At 42.7% G+C, this 22934-nt stretch overlaps 1 protein-coding gene across 1 annotated transcript in view; it reads right to left on the minus strand.

Moving 5' to 3' along the window:
- Positions 1-22486, minus strand: part of HEATR9 (HEAT repeat containing 9) — a 41654-nt gene extending 19168 nt beyond the window's left edge. The window contains exons 1-7 of the mRNA XM_089524855.1: positions 22390-22486; positions 16497-16546; positions 12285-12454; positions 7082-7178; positions 4134-4190; positions 3262-3318; positions 1013-1073 (exon numbers count right to left, since the gene is read on the minus strand). Of these exons, the coding sequence (XP_089380981.1) occupies positions 1013-1073; positions 3262-3318; positions 4134-4190; positions 7082-7178; positions 12285-12454; positions 16497-16546; positions 22390-22486 (589 nt within the window). The remainder of the gene's footprint in view (positions 1-1012; positions 1074-3261; positions 3319-4133; positions 4191-7081; positions 7179-12284; positions 12455-16496; positions 16547-22389) is intronic.
- Between the last annotated feature and the right edge of the window lie 448 nt (positions 22487-22934).

The following is a 22934-nucleotide window of genomic DNA, read 5'->3' on the forward strand; positions in this document are numbered from 1 at the left end:
CATAGTAATGGCAGATGATTGAATCTGTTGTGCTTATATAGACACTATTAGGATTAACAGGCTCATGGTTTAGCTTGGTATGGCAGCTTCCAATGTACATGACCATCAGTCATTAGCTAAATTAGTGCACACCATGGTGGCTCGTGGCTTCCATGCCAGTCCTGAATGTTCATCCAGACTTGAAAGGAGATGTTCAAAGTGCTGAACCACATCCTCAAAATAAGTTCAGAACCTTAGATAGATCCTTCAAAATTCATACTTAACCCCATGATATGGCTATGTGAATTGTCAGCTGCCACTGGATAGAAGGCATAGTGATTGTAGGCAGATTTGAAACTGGATTAGAAGGACTGAAGGTTATGTAGTTTTCCCACATATTATGTCCTGTTTAAACATCTCTCTTCATCCCTTAGTTCAGCAGCTGGCAATTAGAGGAGCATCAGAATTAGCAAGGATGAGCCCATCTGATGCTTATTTCTTTCTTCTGGCAAGCAGCAGGTTTTATTGGGGGTGAATGAGTGTGTAAATATAGGAAAAACTAAGAACACCTTAGCAAAGCTAGCATCCTCCAGATGTGTTAGACTACAAGCGACAATGTGCATATGTCTCTCTGTGCATCCCCAACAAAATTAAAGGGTCTTCCCAGATCTAGATGGTGGATGGTCTTTCAAAAGCCAAGACCAACACCACCCAAGTGCCTTACTTAAACCTGCACCAGAGTTTTACAGGGTTAAAATGCACAACACACCAGCCACCCAGAAACATAAATTCTAATTCTTAATGAATGTGTATCATAACCTGTGGTACTAAATTCTGGTTTCTTTGTTTGAGGCCAATTTCACACTTTAAAAAAATATTATAGCAAAAGTTGTATGTTCCCAGGAATGCATGACGAAGTAGAAAAGTTTCTGCCACTACTGTGTCTGCCTGATGAGTCTACCAATGGGCCTAATGCCCTTCCCCAATGCCAGTACTGGGAATCTTGAGTGATCTGAGAAATAAAGTCACTCACCCAGCAAAGCCAGGGACCGAGCTGCTTCATACTGCAAAGACGGACTGTTGCTTTCCTGAAGCTAAGAAAACAAGCACTAATAGCAAATGGCTGCAAACCACTCTATGCATGAATATTTACCATCACAAATTAACAGAAGTGAAAGGGTCCCCCAAAACAATCAGATCTAACATCAAGATGAAACAGTATACTTGTCTGCCCACTGACCCCACTGTGTGTCATAACTAAACACTGAGTACTCAAAAAGCAAAGTTGTGCATTAGTCAAGATACATTTTAGGTTATACTGTAAAGCAGTGATTCCCTAACTTTGGTCCCCCAGGTGTTTTGGACTTCAACTCCCAGAAGTCCCAAGCAGCTTGGCCAACAGTCAGGAATTCTGGAAGTTGAAGTCCAAAACATCTGGAGGATCAAAGTTTGGGTAACACTGCTGTAAAGCAAATCTTCTATCCATCTTAGCCTACAACGAAAACTCTTTCCATATCAAATACGACAACTAGCATAACCCAGAAAATGTGACTAGATGTTTCTCATAAGCCACTAGGCCCTGGGGGTCAGAGGCATTCTGGAGAAATTACAGGGAAAGGTAGAAGGGATTGGAGATGCTGCTGGGAGAACACCAACCCTCTCTCTGCCAATGTGAAGGGGAATCACCTTTTATATATCTCCTCCAAAGAACCATTAACTATTTAAATGCCCATCACCTTTGGGTGAAGGTGAAAATTGAATACCAGTTTCAAATGGCCAGTCCCTGTCTGAAAAATAAAATTAAAATGCTGTAAAATGCCAAGGAAATTAGTCAAACCCTAACGTACCTAAAACCAAAGAAATCTGTTAGCAGTAATGCCCATCCTCCCATCTGCCCACCCTCTGCCATGCAAAGGTATTCGAAGAGGAGAAGAAGATGTCCACACAATCAATAATGCAATTCCTTCAGGATACTACAGTAAAAAGTGTGATACCTTATTCTTTGACATTTGAGGACCTTTTTGCTTCCCGCAGGGAGAAATACACTGAATCATATATAGCCCGGGGCATCACTAGTGGGTGGGGAAATGTAGACCACACCAAGTGACACCTTAAAGGGAGGGGTGACACCACTGCTCCCCAAACATCTGCTTTTTGACAAAAATGGTCTATGGTGTTCACTGGCATCCCTTGAAAACACTGAAGCTAAGTAGAAGTAAGAGTATGAGTCAAATGAGGCTCAGTGAGAGGAGAAAAGAGAAGTTCCAGTTTTTTTAAATACATAAATAAAATTTAAAAATTTAAAAAATAATTTTTAATATTCTTTTAAAATTTACTTTAAAAACATCACATTTTACCAAAGTTTCACTTTAGCCACATGAAACTATGTACATGTAAATACATTTAGGCTGTGTGCATGATATTGTAATTAAAAGATATAATTTTAATTTTGCTAGTTGTTTATGTCACAATTCTTGCCACTAAAAGGTAAAGGTTTCCCTTTTGACAAGTTTGTCTAGTCGTGTCCAACTGTAGGAAGTGGTGCTCATTTCCATTACTAAGCCGAGGGAGCTAGGCATTGTGAAAGATGACTCTGTGGTCATGTGGCCAGCATGACTACATGGAGGGCTGTTACCTTCCCACCAAAGTGGTACCTATTTATCGACTTCCACTTTTATATGCTTTCAAACTGCTAGGTTGTCAGAAGTTGGGACTAGTGATGGGAGCTCACTATGTCACGCCATGCTTGGATCTCGAACTGCCGATCTGCTGACCTTGCCGTCGTCAGAGTTAACATCTTAACCACTAAGCCACTGCATTGCCCCTTGCCATTATATTCGGTGATATGTGAGAATTAAGATTTATGAGTAACATTAGTACAAAAAACATTACTAAGGATTCTGTATGGTGTGGTAAGGGAGAAGGTCAATGGCAGGGTTACACCATGAGTTACTGCACTAGGAAACACCAATCATATTCTTCTCACATTCTACCAGAAGAATTTTCATCATGTAGACTGGCCCGTAGGCTTACTTCAATTGCAACAAACTGAGTTCAAAGTGTAAAGTAGTTTGTACTCAGTTAACACAGCAGCAGGGAGAGACAAGGGGGCAGACTTTTGCCCTTCCTAATAAGATCCAGCAAAAGCAATCTGCTGCAGCCTCTCCTGTCTTGTCTGTTGTTCCTCATTCATAACTTTAGCCGTTTTGACCACACTCTGATGCTGATTGACAATATGTGTACTGGTTTTCATCTGTGAAATGTTGGAGGGTATGTACTTACAGTATTATAAAGTGCAGATATAACAGATTCTTCAGCAATCCTAAGGTGCCCAAGGGCCTAGAAAGACGAGCCAGAGAAACAAAGAATTATCACGGGGGAAGCCTCTCAAAATTCCAGTTCCAAAGGGTGAATTCTGCCCAGAAGAAGAGAGGGAAAGTATTTTGAAAACTAACTGTTTCCAGGTACAGCATAAGGGAAGGCCAGAGCTTGGAAAAATTACCACTTTGAACTAAAATGTTTAGAATACCACAATCACTTTTCCTAATTTTCAGTAAGATGAGATGTCAGGACTACAGGCTCCTTCTTCCTCTGAAACAGTTTCAGAAAATATTTATGGTTAAACCTTTCCCACGATACATGTAAAGCTACAGATTTTCCGACCTCTGCTTTGCAAGAATGTCTCTATGGCTATGGTTCCTTGTTTCCAGAAAAAGGCTTAATCTGCATTATGATTTCTGAGAGAATCTGATTTTTTTATGAACATGAGGATGTCAACATTTACTCTGAGAGCCAGTGTTTGAGTTTATCACAGGATACGAGGGTTTGAATCCCTGGTCAGTTCTGAAAATCCACTGGGTGGCCTTGGGCAAGTTACATTCTTAGCCTTTGAGGAAGGCAATGACACATCTCCTGTGAACAAATTTTACCAAGAAAACTTTATGATAGTGCTACCACAAGTTGAAGAGGACTTGAAGGCACCACCACAACAATATTGTGCATATAACAGAGGGAGTCTGAAAAGATGGAAAACTTTGTGGCAAAAGCAACCTTTGGCAATACTCCTTCCATCATCCCCAGCCAGGATCTTGAGGACCCCAACTTAGGAAAGGCTTTGCAAAGTTCTAGACCAAATGGAGAAGACTTGACTTTACCTGAGCAGCATAGATTTGTTCAAGTTCCACTGGGGAAGCCAAGTACTTTATGAGAACCTGCAGCAACACAGAATTGAAATACACAGCAGTATTAATAAGGAAGGTAGAAAAGAGTCAAAGTATCTGTTACATGTTTGTAAGGTCTACCAAGAGAAGTAGTTTCATCTTTCTGGTAAATGGTGCTGAGTAACATCTCAAAAGACCATGAAGAAACGCTGCAATCTTTGCCTATCTAAGCCACACAATTATGCCCCAAACCTCTTCAGCCATTGTTCATAGAGTAGATAAAGGGTGCCCCCCCACCCACCATGGATTTACTATGCGACCTTAGTCAATCTCACTTTGCCTCAATTTCAGACCTGTAAAATGGGAATAATAGAGATAGCTCACATGAGTATAATTAATAATTATAAATTAAAAGTTATGTTAATGATAAACCATAAAATCTTACTAAAACTGGAAAGCCTTACAGACATGTAACTGATTTCAGTCCCTTTCAGATAAATGATGATAAAATGTTACAGCAGGAATGGGAATTTTGTGGCCCTGCAAATGTTGTTTGACTGCAATACCCAGCAGTCCTAGCCAGCATAGCTAGGGATGTAGGGAGTTGCAATTCAACAACATCTGAAAGGGTATTGATTCCCATCTGTGGGTTACATGATGGTGATGGTAGCACAGACCTAAATATGTTTACTCAGGACTAAAATCCTGATAAGATTTAATAATGTCAAGCTGTAATCCTCTGTCCTCTTGTCTGCGAATAAGCCCCACTTAACTCAAAGGGACTTGTATTCAAGTAGACATGTGTATGTTTGTGTTTAGATTCCAATTCCTACCTATGGGAATGGGAAGTGGGGGTTCAGTCCTCTAGACAGTGGTGTCACTAGAGTTGGTGTCACCCAGTGTGTCACCTCCCATTGACCTCCCCCATGTCATACCCGTACAGAAGCCTTAGTACAGTGGGCCCTCGGTATCCATCGGGGATCCATTTCGGACCCCCCTGCAGATACCAAAATCAGCAGATGTTCAAGTCCCATAGTACTCAATGGTGGCACAGTCACGTAGCCGCACCACCACTGGGGACAATGGCACTTTGTTCCCCCCCCCCCCCACCTCCAGCCAGCTTCACCGCTCTCACCATGATGAGTGGCAGGGGGAGCTACATTTTCTTTCTCCTCTTCCTTGCCTCCTCTTCCTCTTCTATTTTTCCCCCTCCCATTGCCACTGCCGTGGCTCTTCCTCCTTTTACTCCTCCTCTTCCTTCCTCCTTCTCCTCCTCTTACCTGCCTCCTCCTCTTTCCCCCTCCATCTCTGCTGCTTGTCATCCTTGTCCTGCCTCCCTCCTCCTAATTTCTCCTCCTCTTAAACCACTCCGTTGCCACTGCTTATCCTCCTCCTTGTCCTTCTTTGCTGCTGCTCATCTTCTTCTTCCTCCCTCCTCTTCCTCTGCTGCCCTCCCCCCACGGACTTGCCATGTGCGGATGCTCAAATCTGCACATGGCAAGTCTGCGGATATGGAGGGCGAACTGTAATTTTTTTGTACTAATTTACTCATAAATCTTGTGACATAAACAAGTAACAAAATTAAAATTGTACCTTTAATTTACAATATCATACACACAGAATATATGTGTTTACATATACATAGTTTCATGTGGTTAAAATGAACATTTGTTAAAATGTGACATTTTTTAAAAAAAATTAAAAATTAAATTTTGAAATTTGAAATTTTAATATTAAAAAAACCTGGGCCCTCTCCTTTCTCCTCCTTTCTCCTCCCACTTAACCTCACCCCACTCACACCATCTCTTCAGCATTTTAAAGCAATACAGGCAAATGCCACAGCCCGTTTCTGCCCAAATGCAGATGCTTGAGGAGCAGTGGTGTCACCCTCCCTCAAGGCGTCACCTGGTGTGATCCATACCCCATGCATCCTCCTAATGACATCACTGCCTCTAGGAGTTGTTGGACTGCAGTTCTTGGCATCCCTTAGTCACTGGCTATGCTAACTAGGGTTCCTGAAAGTTGTAGTCCAACAGCATCTGGAGGACCACATAATTCTCATGCATGTATGAGTGAAAGAGCCTGATCTAAATGCAGCAAATAGTTTAAATGTTGGCTCTGTTCCTTCTGCACTGGCAGTCAAGAGTGAGAAGTTTTCTTTTTCTGCTAAGCCTGGCACTTGTGCTTTGTCAAAAGAGAAAAACCCTGTGCACAATTCTGCCCTTCTACTCATCTGGATAGCTGAACCACAAGACAGTCATCTACCAGTTATATTTTTGCTATTTTCTGGCTTCCAACTAGTTATTACTAGGATATCAATGAGAAAATGACCAAACTTTTACTTTTATGTTGGATCAATTTTCACTAAAAGCTACTGTATATACTCATGTATAAGTCTAGAAATTTTGATCAAAAAATTCACCCAAAAACATAGGTCGACATATCCATGAGTCAATTTAAGTCATGTACTTTAACTCATAGATATATATGGTAATTAAAGCAGTGCATTAATTATACAGTGTAGATGTAGCTTCTGTGGCTGGGTCCATGTTCCTAATGGCTCTGAACTAGCTAGCCTATTGTGGAAGAGAACTTAAGCTTTGGACATATATTAGGGAAGAAAAAGGTGACAAACAGGTGACAAGTGCTAATTCATTAGACACTTTAAAAGATGTTGACTGTTGAGCTAGACGGAAATATATGAGTTTTGCCACACAACAACAACGTGATTAGTCTACAGCAGAGGTGGGCAGCATGTGGCACTCCAAATATTGTTGGGCTGTAACTTCTTCCAGCCCTATCTGGAATTATCAATGGTGAAAGCTAATATAGGTTTTGCAGTCCAACAACAATCCCCATCACTGATCTACAACAATAGAATTCCTAAACCTATTTTAGATGGATGCATTGTTACAAATTATAAGCTTTGTTTAATATCTGACCTTGAGTCTTTCTGGTTCCAGTTTTTCCTCCCAAATGTATCTCTCTTTCTGTTTAATCTTTGCTGACTTTACAAACTTGAAGAGAGAGAAATCAGACCTGAGTGGAAGAAGAAACATCATTATGGCTATGGTGGCACACGTCTGGATTACGAAACGGAGAATAAAACCAGGGAAGCATCTAAAGGAGACCATGGTTGAATAACGTATAATTTAAACTAAACTTAAACTAAACTTTCACTGACTGGATAAATGCATGCTGCAGACATAAATAACATTTCGAGATATCTCTAAATGACTGCACCCTAGAACAGCTGGTTATGGAATCAGTGGGAAGGTGACACTTGACTTCATCCTAAGTAGCATTGCTCAAGACTTTAGTGTAAGATGTGAGCAAGATTAAACCAGTTGGAAACAGTGGGGCCATTCACACTACCATATACCCCGGTTTCCAACCCAGATTAAAAGGGAGAAGTTCACACTGGCGTCAGGGGCTTGCACATCACATCCAGGACAAATGACCTTAAGCGCGGGATATTTTACACTGGAGATTTTCCATATTTTTTTTTTTTGAAAAAACGGGGCCAGGCCAATGTGAACTTGACCCTGGTCATGATCGGGCAATTTAGGGGGAGGGATCAAGGTCAGAGGGTGGGTAAAGGGCAGAACATGCCTCCCCTCTCACACCGGTCACTTTGCAAGTGGCATTTTATTTTGACAGATTATGTGAATGCTGATGCTTTTATTGATAGAATGTGTGAATGCTTGTGCAACATATGTGTTTATAGGAAGGGGATATTGCTTTGGGGCAGAACAGGGGAGAAACCCCAGGGAAAGGAAGGCTTCTTTGGGAGGCAGATCGGGGAGAAACCCCAGGGAAAGGATGGCTTCTTTGGGGTCAGATTGGGAGAGAAACCCCATGGAAAGGAAGGCTTCTTTGGGGGAAGATCGGGAGAAACCTCATGGAAAGGAAGGCTTCTTTGGGGGCAGATCGGAGGACAAACCCTAGGGAAAGGAAGGCTTCTTTGGGGGCAGATTGGGGGAGAAACCCCATGGAAAGGAAGGATTCTTTGGGAGCAGATCAGAGGACACACCCCAGGGCAAGGATGCTTGTAGTTTGGGGCAAATCGGAGGAGAATTAAACACAATTGAAAATTTGACAGAATATGTGAGCCTGCTGCTAGATTTTTTAAAAAGGGGGAGGGGGAGGAACTCATGCTGTTGACGAATGGCTACATGACATGTCACCATTGACATAATTTGATTGACAACAAAGAGGCTCCATCTTAAACCATAATTTTGGTGAGTGTGGACATCTGCGGGGTAATTTACACCAATCAGGGTAAAGGTAGTGGGAACTTCTTACCAGGGAGATTCAGTATGGGTGTTACTGGATCTGCCCAGGTCTACCTGGGGCAAATGCCCCAGTGAGAATGGGGCCAGTGATCATAAAGCTATCAAATTAAATACATGTGAAAGTGAGAAAGTAGCAAAAGGCAAAAGATTTATACGATCTGAAGAGAAACCAGTGAATGCATTTCATTTGTTTTCTGTATACATCTCATAACACTTAATAAAGATTATGAAAAAAAAGAAAGTGAGAAAATAGCAAGGAACGCAGTACAGTCCTACTTGACTTCAGAAAAGAAGAAATTTATCTGTGAGAGAATTGGTTTTTTAAAAATGTTGGAAAAAGTCAAATGGGTCAAATCTCTCCATGATGCATGGGCCTACTCGGAATCATGTGAAACTCAGACTGCATGCCACAGATCAGAAAGGGAAATATGAAATTCTAACAGTCACCAGTGTGGCTAATGAGTGGTGTGAAGGAAGCTATTAGAGATAAAAAGCCTTATTTTAGAAACTGGCGGTCTAGCTTAAGTGAGGTGAACTTAAATGAATACCTAGTTGTAGAAAGCATATGCAAGTAGAAAATTAGGGAGAAAAGGAAGAAGGATTTTGAGGGGCAACTTCAAGACCAACAAAAAGAATAATTTAAATGCTTTAGAATCAGGAAGCCTGCTTGGAAAACAGCTGGAGTGAATGAAATTAAAAGAGTTTGGAAGGAGAAGGAAACTCCGGAGAAGCTGAAGGAACTTTAAAAACTTGTATTCACTGCTGGAGATGGAAGAGAAATGCCCATGAGTGACTTAATATTTCCAGGTGAATGCTCACCTGAACCAAACAGTATAGTCAAGAAAGAAATTTAAAGACTTCATTGCCAAATTGCAAACAAAAAAACCACTATGTACCTGGAAGTTCTTAAAGAATGCAAAATTGCTGATCTTCTAACTAAAATATGTAACATGTCCCAAAGATCATATATTAGAGGGCTGGAATATAATCAATACAACACTTTTTAAAAGAGAGAGAGAGGGAGATCTGTGCGTGGAAACCAAATTGTTAGAAAGTGTTATTAAGGATAAAAATGTCAAACATATCAAAGGGCAAGCCTTGCTGAAAAGACCGGGCTTCTGAAATGGTAAGTCTTCTAGAGTTCTTTCAAAATGTCAATAAATATGTGGACAGGAGCGATCTGGTAAAGACTGTCTACCTGGATTTCCAAAAAGCTTTTGAGAAAATCTCCCTATTGAACATATAACAAAAAGGATTCTTCTCAGAGAGAATTTTGAGCCCAGAGAAACTGACTGTGGTAAACAGGTTTATTGCTTTCACACAACATTAACTAACCGCTGTAAAGAGCTGAATCACCTCACCCAGCCCTTTGATAATTTAGGGCCAGGAACATTATTTGCATCTTTCTGGATGTTATTATATTCTGTCCACTTCCCACAACTGTATAAATATGCTTTCTGCCTGAGACTTTAATATCACTCTGTAGTGAATCTGAAGAAGTAGGTTTATATCCAAGAAAGCTCATGATAAAATAAAAATGATTTAGGCCATGCCTGCACTGACAGAAAAACCCAGCTTACAGTTGGGGATTCCAGATCTGAGGAGAGGACAAGGGTCCATACAACTGGCAGCCACAACAGGTCAACACTGGCAGCACTGTCCACACTTTCCCCAAGCCATCCTATTGATCCTCAGTGCACTGTGCTGACGGTATTGTTGTGCTTATGTGTATGTGTGTAATCAATTTGCATGTCTGCAAAAGGAATGGCTCTGGAGTTGCACAAACCTCAAAGTGAAGTGCTGTGATGGAGAGTTGGAAGTTTCAGGTGGGAAGAGGTAAGTGGCTCATCTGCCTACCAACACTCCTCCTCATCCCTGCACTGACACACAGTCTAGAGCACAGGAATAATCTTTTTACTCCAGAGAATCACCCTAGAGCATGGACTGGGCCCATGTTTCATCCATTTTGGTCCCATGCATCATCTAACAGGTCAGTGCAGGAACAGGGCAGGACTATTTCTTCTTTTCTGTGTGGACATGGCCTCAGACTTAAAGGTGCTACCATATTCCTTTTTTCCCTCCCCCTCTCTTTCTCCTTTTTATGCCACATCTAAGATTCCTGAGCAAATTTAGGGTTAAGAAAAGAGGATGGAAAACTGGGAAGCAGAAAGTAAGAATAACTGGTCAGTTTTTGCATTAGAGAGATGTGTGCAGTTGGGTCTTTCAGCAATCTGTTTTAGGGACTCATGGTTTTTAACTTGTTTATCAATGATCTTGAGTTGGGACGAATATTAAGATATCCATATTTGCCAATAACATTGAATTGTTTAGGCTGGTGTGAATAAAAATAAGGTTATGAAGAAATCCAAAGAACCTCTCTAAACTGAGAGAATGACTTGATCCCCTTCTCCACTGTCATTCCCTTCTCCTTTTGGCCATGTCTTTCTAGATTGTAAATCTGAGGGCAGGGAAATGTCTAATTAAGTATCTGTAAGCTGCTCTGAAAGCCTTTGTGGCTGAAGAGCGGGATATAAATGCAATAAATAAATAATAGCTGAAGACACAATAAGTCTGAAGTGGACCTTTAAACAGAAATGTAGCATCTGTGATATGCTAGTACCACCTACTGGAAATTAAGAAAAAAGCAAGATGCTGTCTAATACAAAAGGCCGTTACGCACTATTCAGTCATAGCACTATGGGTCCACTTTAACTGCTATGGCAATATCCTGTGGAATCCTGGGATTAGTATTTTAGTCTGAGGCACCAGAGGACTTCCCTGTCTGAGAATTCCAATTAAAGTGGAATCATAGCGCTATGGCTTTGTAGTGTGAATAGGTAAATGAGAAAGGGGGGGTATTAATACTTCAAAGTGATGGAGTAAATAGTATTTGAGGATTCAGAAAAGAACAACATGCAGTCCTGAACATATTTCATGATTATACCTTGAGAGAGAGAGGGAAAGATGTTCTGAGGGTTTAAAGGGGTTTAGAGAGTGGTAAAAGATGAATGTAAGGCTTAAAAGGTGTTATCTAGCATGGTAATCCAACCTTTAGTTTAAAGAAAAGAGGATAAATCTCTTAGGGAACGTTAGGCCTAAATCCAATTATTACTCCCAGCTAGGAGAAATTAATTAATGCAAACTTGGTAAAGCGATGCATAGGTAAGTTCTGTTGATTCAATAAGTCTCTTCTAATCAGAACTAATAATTGTATTTAGGTCTTAAAAGTTTAAGGTTAATACTACTTTGACACAACCCCAAGCACTGTGTGGGATTTTTGCATTATTCCCCTGTTAATTTACATTCCTGGAGGAGAAACAAGTTGGACTAAAAGGTCACTTTAATTTTATTTCCTCAGGAACAATTTTTGTTCCTCAAAACTGTACTTTTCCTGAAGTCTGAAAAATATTTCAAGATGTAAACATCTTGCTTTATTCACACATCTTTATTAAATAATAAAATTAAATTAAAAATTTATTTATATTTTCCTGCCTCTCCCAGATGGATCAAGGCGGGATTACAACCCGATAAAATATACAGAACACAACAATAAAATACAATAACAATTAGCAAATAGTTCCATTATTTGCTAATTTTTATTGTAAATAGCAAATAGTTCCATTATTACCTGTTCCATGTGCAGCATTATTCTGTTCTTTTGAAGTTAGGCAATCCAATGACCCTGGATAGTTTATAAAAAGGTTATATCAGCATACCAGTGTCAGGATCTTCTACACCAAGTTTAACAGGTTATTTTGTAATTTAAAAACAGCAGAAACAATGCTTTAATACCGGTATGTTTGTTCTGGTTGACTCAGTCTGTAGAGAAACTCTAGATCATATTTCTTACTTTTTCTTCATGGCTTTGGTTTTCTCCTTTTCCAGCTTCTTTCGATACATACATTGCTTCTTCAAAGTTGCTGGATCCGGCTGCTCAACAATTCTGGGCTGGATAAAGCATGAGTCAGGTACGTATGTTCTCCACAGTGATGGAGTACGTGGGTAAGTGATATGTGGAGTCTAGGAAGGCAAAAAATGAAGCCTCGTCACTGCAATAGTCACAAAGCAAAGTACATTTAACTGTCAGAAACACAACAGAGTTCTATAGTAAGGTCATGGGTACATCTACACTGCAGAAATAATAATGCAGTTTGACACCACTTTAACTGCCATGGCTCCATCCTACAAAACCTGAGATTTGTAGTTTTGTGAGGCACCTGCACTCTTTGGCAGAGAAGGTTAAAGACCTTGTAAAACTACAAATCCAAGGATTCCAGAAAATAGCAATAGCAAGTACATTTCTATACCACATACAGATGTACTAAGTGGTTTACAAAGTGTAAACTAATTTCCCCCAATAAGCTGGGTATTCATTTTAGCGACCTACAGAAGAATGCCAGGCTGAGTCAATCCAGAGTTTGTGAATGAGTGGCTGGAGTACAGACATTTAACTACTGCACTTAAAGTGGTGTCAAACTGCATTATTTCAGCAGTGTAGATGCACCCCACATTTCTCAACATGCTTATGCTGAAGCAAAACCCTCAGGCGTTTCCCCCTTCCTAATAGCCAATATATTCTTCTGGTTCTTGGACTGGCATTCTAGAAACTTGTCTTCTTGCAGGGGCACAACTGTGTGTGTATCTTCAAGTCACCTGTCGACTTATTGAGCCCATGGATTTCATAGGGTTTTCTTAGACCAAGAATGCTCAGTGGTGATTTGCCATTACCATCTTCTGAAATATATTCTATAGCACTTGGTACTCTTTGATACTCCCCTATTTAAAAATTACCAGGGGAACAAAAGTAGAGTTCTGTCCCCAAAAAAAGGATTTCTCCCTCAATGAAATTTTCCTTCAAATCCCAAATTTCGAGCATTGCAGTAACTTAAAATACCAGCTGAGCATTTAGAAATAGTGTTTAGGCGTCCAAAGAAAAGGGACAGGCAGAGTTACCAAAGCAGAAAATAGAGTTCTGGGTGCTAATAGTTCTCACTGACTCACTTTGAAATGCTAGAAATTTGGGGAGTGAAGGGAAATGTCATTCTTACTGGGCAAGGAATGTCTTCATTCTCCCCTTGTAGCTAACATTTGCTACCTCCCTCCCCAAGTTTCATAAACTCTGACTGTGCATTTCTGCAATATTCAGGAAAAAAACAAAGAACTTAGCCAGGAAGAGGAGTGGGCACATGTGATGAGTCCAAGAGCCCATTTTCACTCCTACACCTCCTAAGAAGTCACACAGCCATTTATGGGGTTGAAAATTGCAACTAGATGTCAGTTCTGGTTATGATTTCCTTCTTTGTCCAGAGATTTTTAAGGTCCTCTGAGTTCTGAGAGTTCTCTACTTTGAGAGGCAGAGTGATAACTTGTGAAATGATAAAGATTGTATACAAGAAAGATGGGGAACTATGGATTAGGCTGAGGCCATCTCCTCCCCACCTTGCCTCATAGACTGCAAAGCCATTCCCAGTGCACAAACTGCCACATTTTTATGGTGCATTTAGAATAATAGAATCTTAAGAGTTGGAAATGACCACAAAGGCAATCCAATGCAACCCCCACCATGCAGGAATACACAACCAAAGCACTCTTGAAAGAGGCCAATTCAATCCAACCTCTCCAACAATGGAGAGTCTACCACCCTCTGAGGCAGTCCATTCCACTGCCAAACAGTTCTTACAGTAAAGAAAGTCTGAGTAAAATCACATATCTTGTAATTTGAATTCACTGGTTTATGTTCTAGTCTCTGGAGCACCATAAAACAAGTTTGCTCCAACTTCTGCTCTTAGGTTTTTCTCAGCTGTTGGGGAGAATTGAAAAAAAAATTGAGGCTGGGGAGTGGTCTCCAGGGAATCTCTGGGGGCTGCAAAATTGATTGTCAAGACTCTTTGATTCTTCTCTGTCGTGTATCTCTCAGATCCAGACCACAGCCAAGGCTTGTAGATTCTTTTTGTACAACATTGCCAAAATCCGACCATATCTGTCCGCCTCTACTGCCAAGATTTTGGTCCATGCCCTAGTGGTATCACAACTTGATTTCTGTAACATCTTCCTGGCTGGGCTTCCTCTTTCTCACCTCCGTCATTTAATTTCTGTCCAGCATTCAGCTGCACGCATTATCACATCCGCCCACCATTCTGACCATATCTCGCCTGCGTTGGTATCCCTTCACTGGCTCCCCCTCCCTTTCCATATTCAGTATAAGCTCCTGCTGTCAATGTTTAAAGCCCTCCATTGGCTGGCCCCTCCTTATTTATCAGACTTTCTCTCTCCTCACCTTCCCACTAGAGCCCTCCGTTCTGGTAGTCAAGGACGGCTGTCCCAGCCCAGGATTTCCTCTGCCCCATCTAGGATTCACCCCTTTTCACTTGCTGCCCCTCACTCCTGGAACCTTCTTCCCCCGCGAGCAAGGGCCATCACTTCTTTAACCAGCTTCAAAACAGAGTTGAAGACCATCCTGTTCAGAGAAGCCTTCCCAGGCATTGCATGATTGTCACTTGCTATCTGATGTTCTTTTTTGTTGCCTGTTTTATTGAACCATTTCCTATATTGCTATGTATTTTATATGTATTAACCTATTATTTCTTAGATTGTACGCCATAGGCAGGTTTACACTTATATATTTATTGTTTTTATGTACAGCGCTGTGCAAATCTACAGCGCTATATAAATGAAGAAGAAGAAGAAGAAGAAGAAGAAGAAGAAGAATCAAGATCTAGGGGGCACACTTTCCCTACTTCCAATATATAAAGTGATATGTAATTGGGTTTGACTGTTGGACTATGACTCTGGAGATCAGCACTCAGTTCCCAACTTGGCCATGAAACCCACTGAGTGACCTTGGGCAAGTCACATGTTCTCAGCCTCAGGGGAAAGCAACGGCAAATCTCCTCGTAACAAATCTTGCCAGGAAAGCCCCAGGATATGTTCGACTTGGGGTTCAGCAGAAGTCGGAAACAACTTGAAGGAACAACAACAATAACAATAAATGCCCTAAAGGCAGCAGACCCCATCAGATTTCAGAAGCTAAGCAGGGTCATTCCAGGTTAGTACTTGGACTGGAGACTGCTCACCAATACCAGGTGCTGTAAGTTATATGAAGGAAATGGCAAAGCCATCTCTGAGTATTTCTTGCCTAGGAAAGCCCTAGGAAATTCATGGGGTCACCATGTCAAGTGACTTGAAGGCACATAAACACACTCACACACAAACATAAGTAATTGCTACACTCTAATAACCACAGGTCCTAGAGTTCCTTTAAAACCCTACATGGCTTGGGCCAAAGTTACTTGAGGAAACACCTCTCCCTACGCAATCCACCCCGCACTCTCAGAACAACCAGTAAGAATTTACTTGACCATCCCAAGGTGAGATTAACAACTACTCACCAAAGAGCATATACTGCTGCTGCCTCCATGCTTTGGAACAACCTTCCGGTAGAGATCCGCCTCATATCTACCTTAGATGCCTTTAAGAAGGCATTAAAGATGGAGCTCTCCCGGTGAGCCTACCCCCCAGATCTTTTATAGAGAAGAACGGTTTACCCCCAGGTCAAAAGGCCAGTTATTGATTTTATTGTTGTAGTTTTAGAGATTGTATTTTAGACATGTATTTTAGACACTGTATTACTGTATTTCTTGTTGTAATCCCGCTTCAGTCCCTCAGGAAAAGCGGGAAATATAAATAAAATTTTATTATATATTATTTATTATGGCAGCCTTTTCTAGCCTGGCGTCTTTGAGATCTGGTTGACTACAGCTCCCATCATCCTTAACCAATATAGATATTATGGGTACTTCTGAAAGTTAAAAGGCTGATGAAGGGTGAGCTCTGCATAAGTGGGGTGGAGGTGGGGCAGGACTTTGGTTATGGCAGAGAGAGGAGGAGGAACATGGTGATCCCAAACAAAAATAGTGAGTTCTACTTAGAATCCTAAACTTGGAAGAGTCTACAAGGACCATCCAGTCCAACCTCCTGCGATGCAGAAATATACAATCAAAGCACTTGTTTTAGAATAATCCTGAGCCTGTGGGCTCCAAAAGTTTCACCAAGAACTACATACCTGCTGAAAGGAGTTCTTTGGTATCTTGCACTGGACAGTCAACCTGGCCTCTAAAGGAAAAGAAAAAGGGAAACATCCATCACTACTCAGAGCAGTTGCTTCTTTGGCAGTCAACATTGCACCTGCAGAAAGAGCTAATCACTGAAGTAAAACAGAATGTCAAATACTGGCGGGTTACAAACGGCCCTCAAGGGGCCGTTTTCCGCCGCCGCCATTCGCTGCGTAGGGAAGCCCCAGCGGCCAGACCACGAGGCTTCCCCATGCAGCGAAAAAGGAGTGCCGAAATGGCGCTCCTTTTCGAAACGCGGAAGTGGTGCCGTGAGGGGCGGAGCGCGCCCTCGTGGCGTCACTTCCGACACGACACGTCTGGACGCACAGCGTCTAAGACGTCAAAATGGTGCCGGCCATGTGGATGGGCGCCGCCATTTACGACGCGCTCCGCGCGTACTGGGAGGAAAGGCCGTGAGGAAGGTAAGAACCTTCCTAACCCTAATACGGCCCTTCCTAACCCTAGTACGCGCAGAGCGCGTACTTTATGGCGGTTTGTAACCCGCCTCTGTCTCCTTGAGTAAGACTCAAATCCAAGGTCCAATTCCTAAGCAAGTTCCATCTGCAAGAGTACGTACATGGGAAAGTGCTGTTGGGCTCATGTCCTGTTTATGGGCTTCCCAGAGTCGTCTTCTTTTTTGGTTCTTAAACAAAGGAGTGGGGAAACTTTGGTTCTTTGTTTGGGGCTGGAACTTCCATAATTCCTTCCCCATGGCCATGCTGGCTAGAAGTTGAAGACTAAAACATCTGTAGGACAGAAGATTTTCCACTCCATCTTAAATGTATGCTTTTCAGTTGGCTATGAATGGCCAGATTTTGCTCCTCTATACACTCTTAATATTCTCTTTAAGGGCATTTATTTTCTCTCATCTTTACTTCAAGGAGCAAAAGATGGTTCTTCCCACTCCAGGTTTTTTTGTTTATTTATTTTATACTGTTTTGTTTTTTGTTTGTCTGTGGAAATTTTTGCTCACAACAACCCCATGATATGGACTAGAGACTGGGAAGATTATCGCACTGCATTCTGAGAACGTTCTCATCACGTGATGAGAACGGAACGCATTTGAGTATACCGCACGTATGTGTTCCAATCGGGTTCTCAGAACGTTTAAATGTGTTCCAGGAGGGTACAGATTGAATGTGTTCCCAGAGAGCTGAAATGTGATGAGAACGTTCCAACAGAGGTGTGTGCGGTATTCTTATCTGTTCTCAAATCCGTTCTCTCATTCCTCCGTCTCCTGATTGGCTGAAAGAATGACAGGCAGGGAGGGAGGCAGGCAGGCGAGCGACTGCAGTGAGGGAAGGTGTGTGTGTGTGAGGGGGGAAAGAAGGAGGGAGGGAAGGGAGGAAAGTTGGGACAAGTGAGAGAAGAGGAAAGAAGGGAAAGAGAGAGAAAGAGAGAGGGAAACAGGGGGGCCAGAGCAAAGAGCAAGAGGGAGAGGGTCTGGCTGCTTCTGCAGGGGCCTCTAGTGTCATGTCCAGCGGGGCTCCTGTGCTGGCAGCCTGCAGGAGGCAAGGATGGCAGGGATGCCCAGGACCTTCTCCTCCTTCCCTCCAGGAAGGAACCCACAAAAGCTCCTCTGTTTGGAGCAACACACAAAAGCAAGCAAACAACTCCCAGAATTCCATAGCAAAGAGCCAGACAAGAATTAAAGCGGGGAGGGAAGCTCACAGGCCCCACCTGGAATATTGTGTCCAGTTCTGGGCACCACAATTCAAAAAGGACATTGAGAAACTGGAGCGTGTCCAAAGGAGGGCGACTAAAATGGTGAAAGGTCTGGAAACCATGCCCTACAAGGAATGACTTAGGGAGCTGGGGATGTTTAGCCTGGAGAAGAGAAGATTAAGAGGTGATATGATAGCCCTGTTTAAATATTTGAAGGGATGTCACATTGATGAGGGAGCAAGCTTGTTTTCTGCTGCTCCAGAGACTAGGACCCGGAGCAATGGATGCAAGCTCCAGGAAAAGAGATCCCACCTCAATATTAGGAGGAACTTCCTGAGAGTAAGGGCTGTTCGACAGTGGAACACACTCTTTCCTCAGAGTGTAGTGGAGTCTCCTTCCTTGGAGGTCTTTAAGCAGAGGCTGGATGGCCATCTGTTGGGGATGCTTTGATTGTGATTTCCTGCATGGCAGAATGGGGTTGGACTGGATGGCCCTTGTGGTCTCTTCAAACTCTATGATTCTATGATTCTATGAAGGCACACATTACATGCGCACACACACAGGAGGCAAAAGGGTGACAAGCAGCCAAAATGGGGAATTGGGATGACAGCAGAGGACTCTTCTTTTCTAACCGGTTTAAAGAGCTGCTATGGCTGCCAGGGCTCTGCCATTGGCCCAGTCCCTCCCTGGCAACTTGCTTTCCTTCGGCTTGAAGAGACCTGCATGGAGCTCCTCCTTCTTCCCAGCCTTGCAAAGGAGGTTTGGGATGTAACTTGCAAGGTTCATCTCTCCCCATTTCTCTTTCTCCCTGCCTTCCTCCCGATCCCTCCTTCTTCCCTCCCTTCCCTCCCTCCTCCTTTCCCCTCTCTCTCTCACACACACACCCCTTCCCTCACTGCAGTCACTCGCCTGCCTGCTTCCCTGCCTCCCTGCCTGTCATTCTTTCAGCCAATCAGGAGACGGAGGTGGCCTTGGTGGAATATGTTCTCGGAACGGTTTCAGGAATCGCTGTGCGGTAAAATGCAGTTCTGATCACGTTCTGATCACGTTCTAGTTTACTAATGCAGTAATATCTGTTCCAGGAACGTTCTCATCACGTGATGATATGGAAAGTTCTCAGAACGCAGTGCGATAATCTCCTAGGTTTAAGTCTTCCAGTAAGCTGCACAACTATGTGGGAGTTTGAGCCTGGCTCTCATCACTCCTAGTCCAAAATACTAGCCATGACATCACTACACCAGCTCGCTAAACTGGTAAGTGGCAATGCAAAGGGATCTTGTAACACCTTTGAGACTAGCTATACAGAAGAAGTAGCATGAGCTTTCGTAGGCTTGGTCTGAGGAAGTAGACCAAGGAGCTAGACTGACCGGCAATAAACACTGGTATCAGGGCGGAGTGGGGGTGTGGTGACCACATGCCGGATGCCCCAACTCCTCCCAGATGCTGGCATCATGGTGCCCACCTGACCAGATGGTGGGCGGCGTCACACCATTTCTTCAGCACAGCGTTTAGATGCACTGTGCCGAAGAATCAGCAAAAAAAACGCAGCCACGGTAAGGGCACCTTTTTGCTAGTGTTAAAAGGAGTGGCATTTGCTGTTCTTTTTAGTACCAACAAAGCACTGGATCGGGGCTGCAGCGTGCAGTTGCTGCGGTCCCAATCCAGCAACAAAAGGGACAGCAGGATGCCACTCCAAAGGGGCAGTCTGTTTTGCCCCCAAGTCTACAGAAGTATATGCTACAACTTCCATTAAACAGAGAGTCTGTGAACATCTAGAAGGCAATGCCATAATCACAAAAAGTCAACATGGGTTTCAGAGAAACAAGTCATGCCAGACAAATCTAATCTCTTTCTTTGATAAAATTACCAGCTTGGTAGATGAAGGGAATGCTGTGGATATAGTATATCTCGATTTCAGTAAGGCCTTTGACAAAGTTTCCCATGACATTCTTGCAAACAAGCTTGTAAAATGTGGGCTAGACAAAGGAACTGTTAAATGGATCTGTAATTGGTTGACTGGCCAAACCCAAAGGGTGCTCAACAATGGCTCCTTTTCATCCTGGAGAGAAGTGACCAGTGGGGTCCCACAGGGCTCTGTCCTGGGCCCAGTGCTATTCAACATCTTTATCAATGACCTGGATGACAGAATTGGGAGCATACTTATCAAATTTGCAGATGACACCAAATTAGGGGGAATAGCTAATACCCCAGAGGACAGGATCAAGATTCAAAATGACCTGAATAGACTAGAAAGCTGGGCCAAAGCTAACAAAATGAAATTCAACACAGAGAAATGTAAGGTATTGCACTTAGGGCAGAAAAATAAAATGCACAGATATAGGATGGGTGACACCTGGCTGAATGAAACTACGTGTGAAAGGGATCTAGGAGTCCAAGTAGACCACAAGTTGAACATGAGTGAACAGTGTGATGCGGCAGCTAAAAAGGCCAATGCTATTTTAGGCTGCATCAATAGAAGTATAGTGTCTAGATCAAAAGAAGTAATAGTGCCACTGTATTCTGCTTTGGTCAGGCCCCACCTAGAATATTGTGTCCAGTTCTGGGCGCCACAATTCAGAAAGGACATTGAGAAACTGGAGCGTGTCCAAAGGAGGGCGACAAAAATGGTGAAGGGTCTGGAAACCATGCCCTATGAGGAACGACTTAGGGAGCTGGGGATGTTTAGCCTGGAGAAAAGAAGGTTAAGAGGTGATATGATAGCCCTGTTTAAATATTTGAAAGGATGTCATATTGAGGAGGGAGCAAGCTTGTTTTCTGCTGCTCCAGAGAACAGGACCCGGAACAATGGATGCAAGCTACAGGAAAAGAGATTCCACCTCAACATTAGGAGGAACTTCCTGACAGTAAGGGCTGTTCGACAGTGGAATGCACTTCCTCGGAAGGTGATAGAGTCTCCTTCCTTGGAGGTCTTTAAACAGAGGCTGGATGGCCATCTGTCAGGGATGCTTTGATTTGGATTTCCTGCATGGCAGGGGGTTGGACTGGATGGCCCTAGTGGTCTCTTCCAACTCTACGATTCTATGATTCTATGATTCTATGATTCTTTCACACAGTCTCAAAGGTGCTACAAGATCCTTTTGCATAAAGTTAGATATGTTTCTTCAAGTCATTCTTCAAGTCATCTTCTGGTGACTCCATGAATTTCATAATGAATTCTTAGGAAAGGGGATGCTCAAAGGTGATTTGCCATTGCCTTCCTCTGAAATATAGCCTACAGCACCTGGTATTCCTTGGTGTTCAAGCACAAGCCAGGGCTGACCCTGTTTAGCTTCTAAGATCACATGGGATCTGCTGCCTTCGGTATGTTTAGGCAGCTAAAAACATCAGGCTGTAAATTCACATTCACAGAGTAGTCCTTTTGTTGGGCTGCAGCTCTCAGAACTCATAACCAACAGTCAGTGGTTGGGGATACTGGGAACTGAAGTACAACAACATCTGGATAACTGTATGATGTCTTACTCTGGGGTAAAGCATAGAATGTATCACTTTAGAAGAGCAGTGAGCAATAAACAACATACACCTTACTGTGTCTTAGAGACCTGTAAGAGAATCTTCTGCATGTCTACTCAGAAAAATTGCATTTACTTCCAGGTAAGGATATATAAAATTGCAGCCTAAGAGATTCATTGCAACACAAGCTTTAGGTCTTTGAGGTGATACAAGTCATTTTTGTTGCTGTGCTTTTCCGCAGCAGGAAAGATTGCTCCTTTAGATTGTAGTGTTCCATCACCCAACCATAAGTAAGCGCCAGCAAAAAACAAAAAAAGAGTATGATTAATGCCCCTTAAAAGAGAAGCTTGAGGAGGCACTTCTTCTTTATCTGAAGCAAAGGCAGCATATTATATAATGAAAATGTATGAAATACTAAATAGGGCTGAGTGAAGAAGATAGGAGCAAAATCCCTGGGCCTCTGTGGGCCTGGATAGTGGGGGGAGAGAACCCCACACAGTTTGTTACAAAAATAAATTTTGAAAACTAAACAGACCATAGAGAGAGAGACTTCTCCCACACAACTACCATTTCTCTGAATATACAGTATCTGGAAACTCAGCTTCTTCTGCATTAAGGGTTGTATATGTCACAGGGAGTCCTTGAAGTAGGAGCTGCTCACATAACAGTCGAAGACTCATCAGCTCCATGCTGTTCCATGAGGCATACCTTTGTCCTCTGTTCTCTCAATCATGGAGCTCCATGAAAATGGTCGAGGCATTTTGGCACCAGAAGACATCACTGGGACCATCTTTGATCCACCCATCTTCGGGGTTTTCACTGCAGGTCTGGAGCTTTGATCTTCACAGTCACGTCAACAGCTCATCAGACATCTGGGGCTTCTTGAGGACTTTTTTTCCTGAACCAAGGGTGAGGAGTGATGTCATAAACCATTACTATGATTAAGCCTTCATTTTGCATGTCTGTCCAAAGAGACCCTCAAAGTGATGGTGACTCAACCCCAGGAGTCTGTGGGTGAGGCTAATTATTTTAATCTGGATTCCTTCTGGCCTGGAGATTCAGATGGCCATGGTCAACCTGCTGGGTGATTTACTCTGGGACTGCTAAAGGAGGACCATACTCCTGTTAGTTCTGCTGGACTTTATTGGAGGAGTCCTGGTGGTGCAGTGGTTAAATGCCTGTACTGCAGCCACTCACTCAAAACTATAAGATTGCGAGTTCAATACCAGTGAAAGGGTTCAAGCTTGACTCAG

This window comes from Sceloporus occidentalis, unplaced genomic scaffold, assembly GCF_023333645.1.
Source record: "Sceloporus occidentalis isolate IW3139 unplaced genomic scaffold, rSceOcc1.0.p SCAF_1, whole genome shotgun sequence".
NCBI lineage: Eukaryota > Metazoa > Chordata > Lepidosauria > Squamata > Phrynosomatidae > Sceloporus > Sceloporus occidentalis.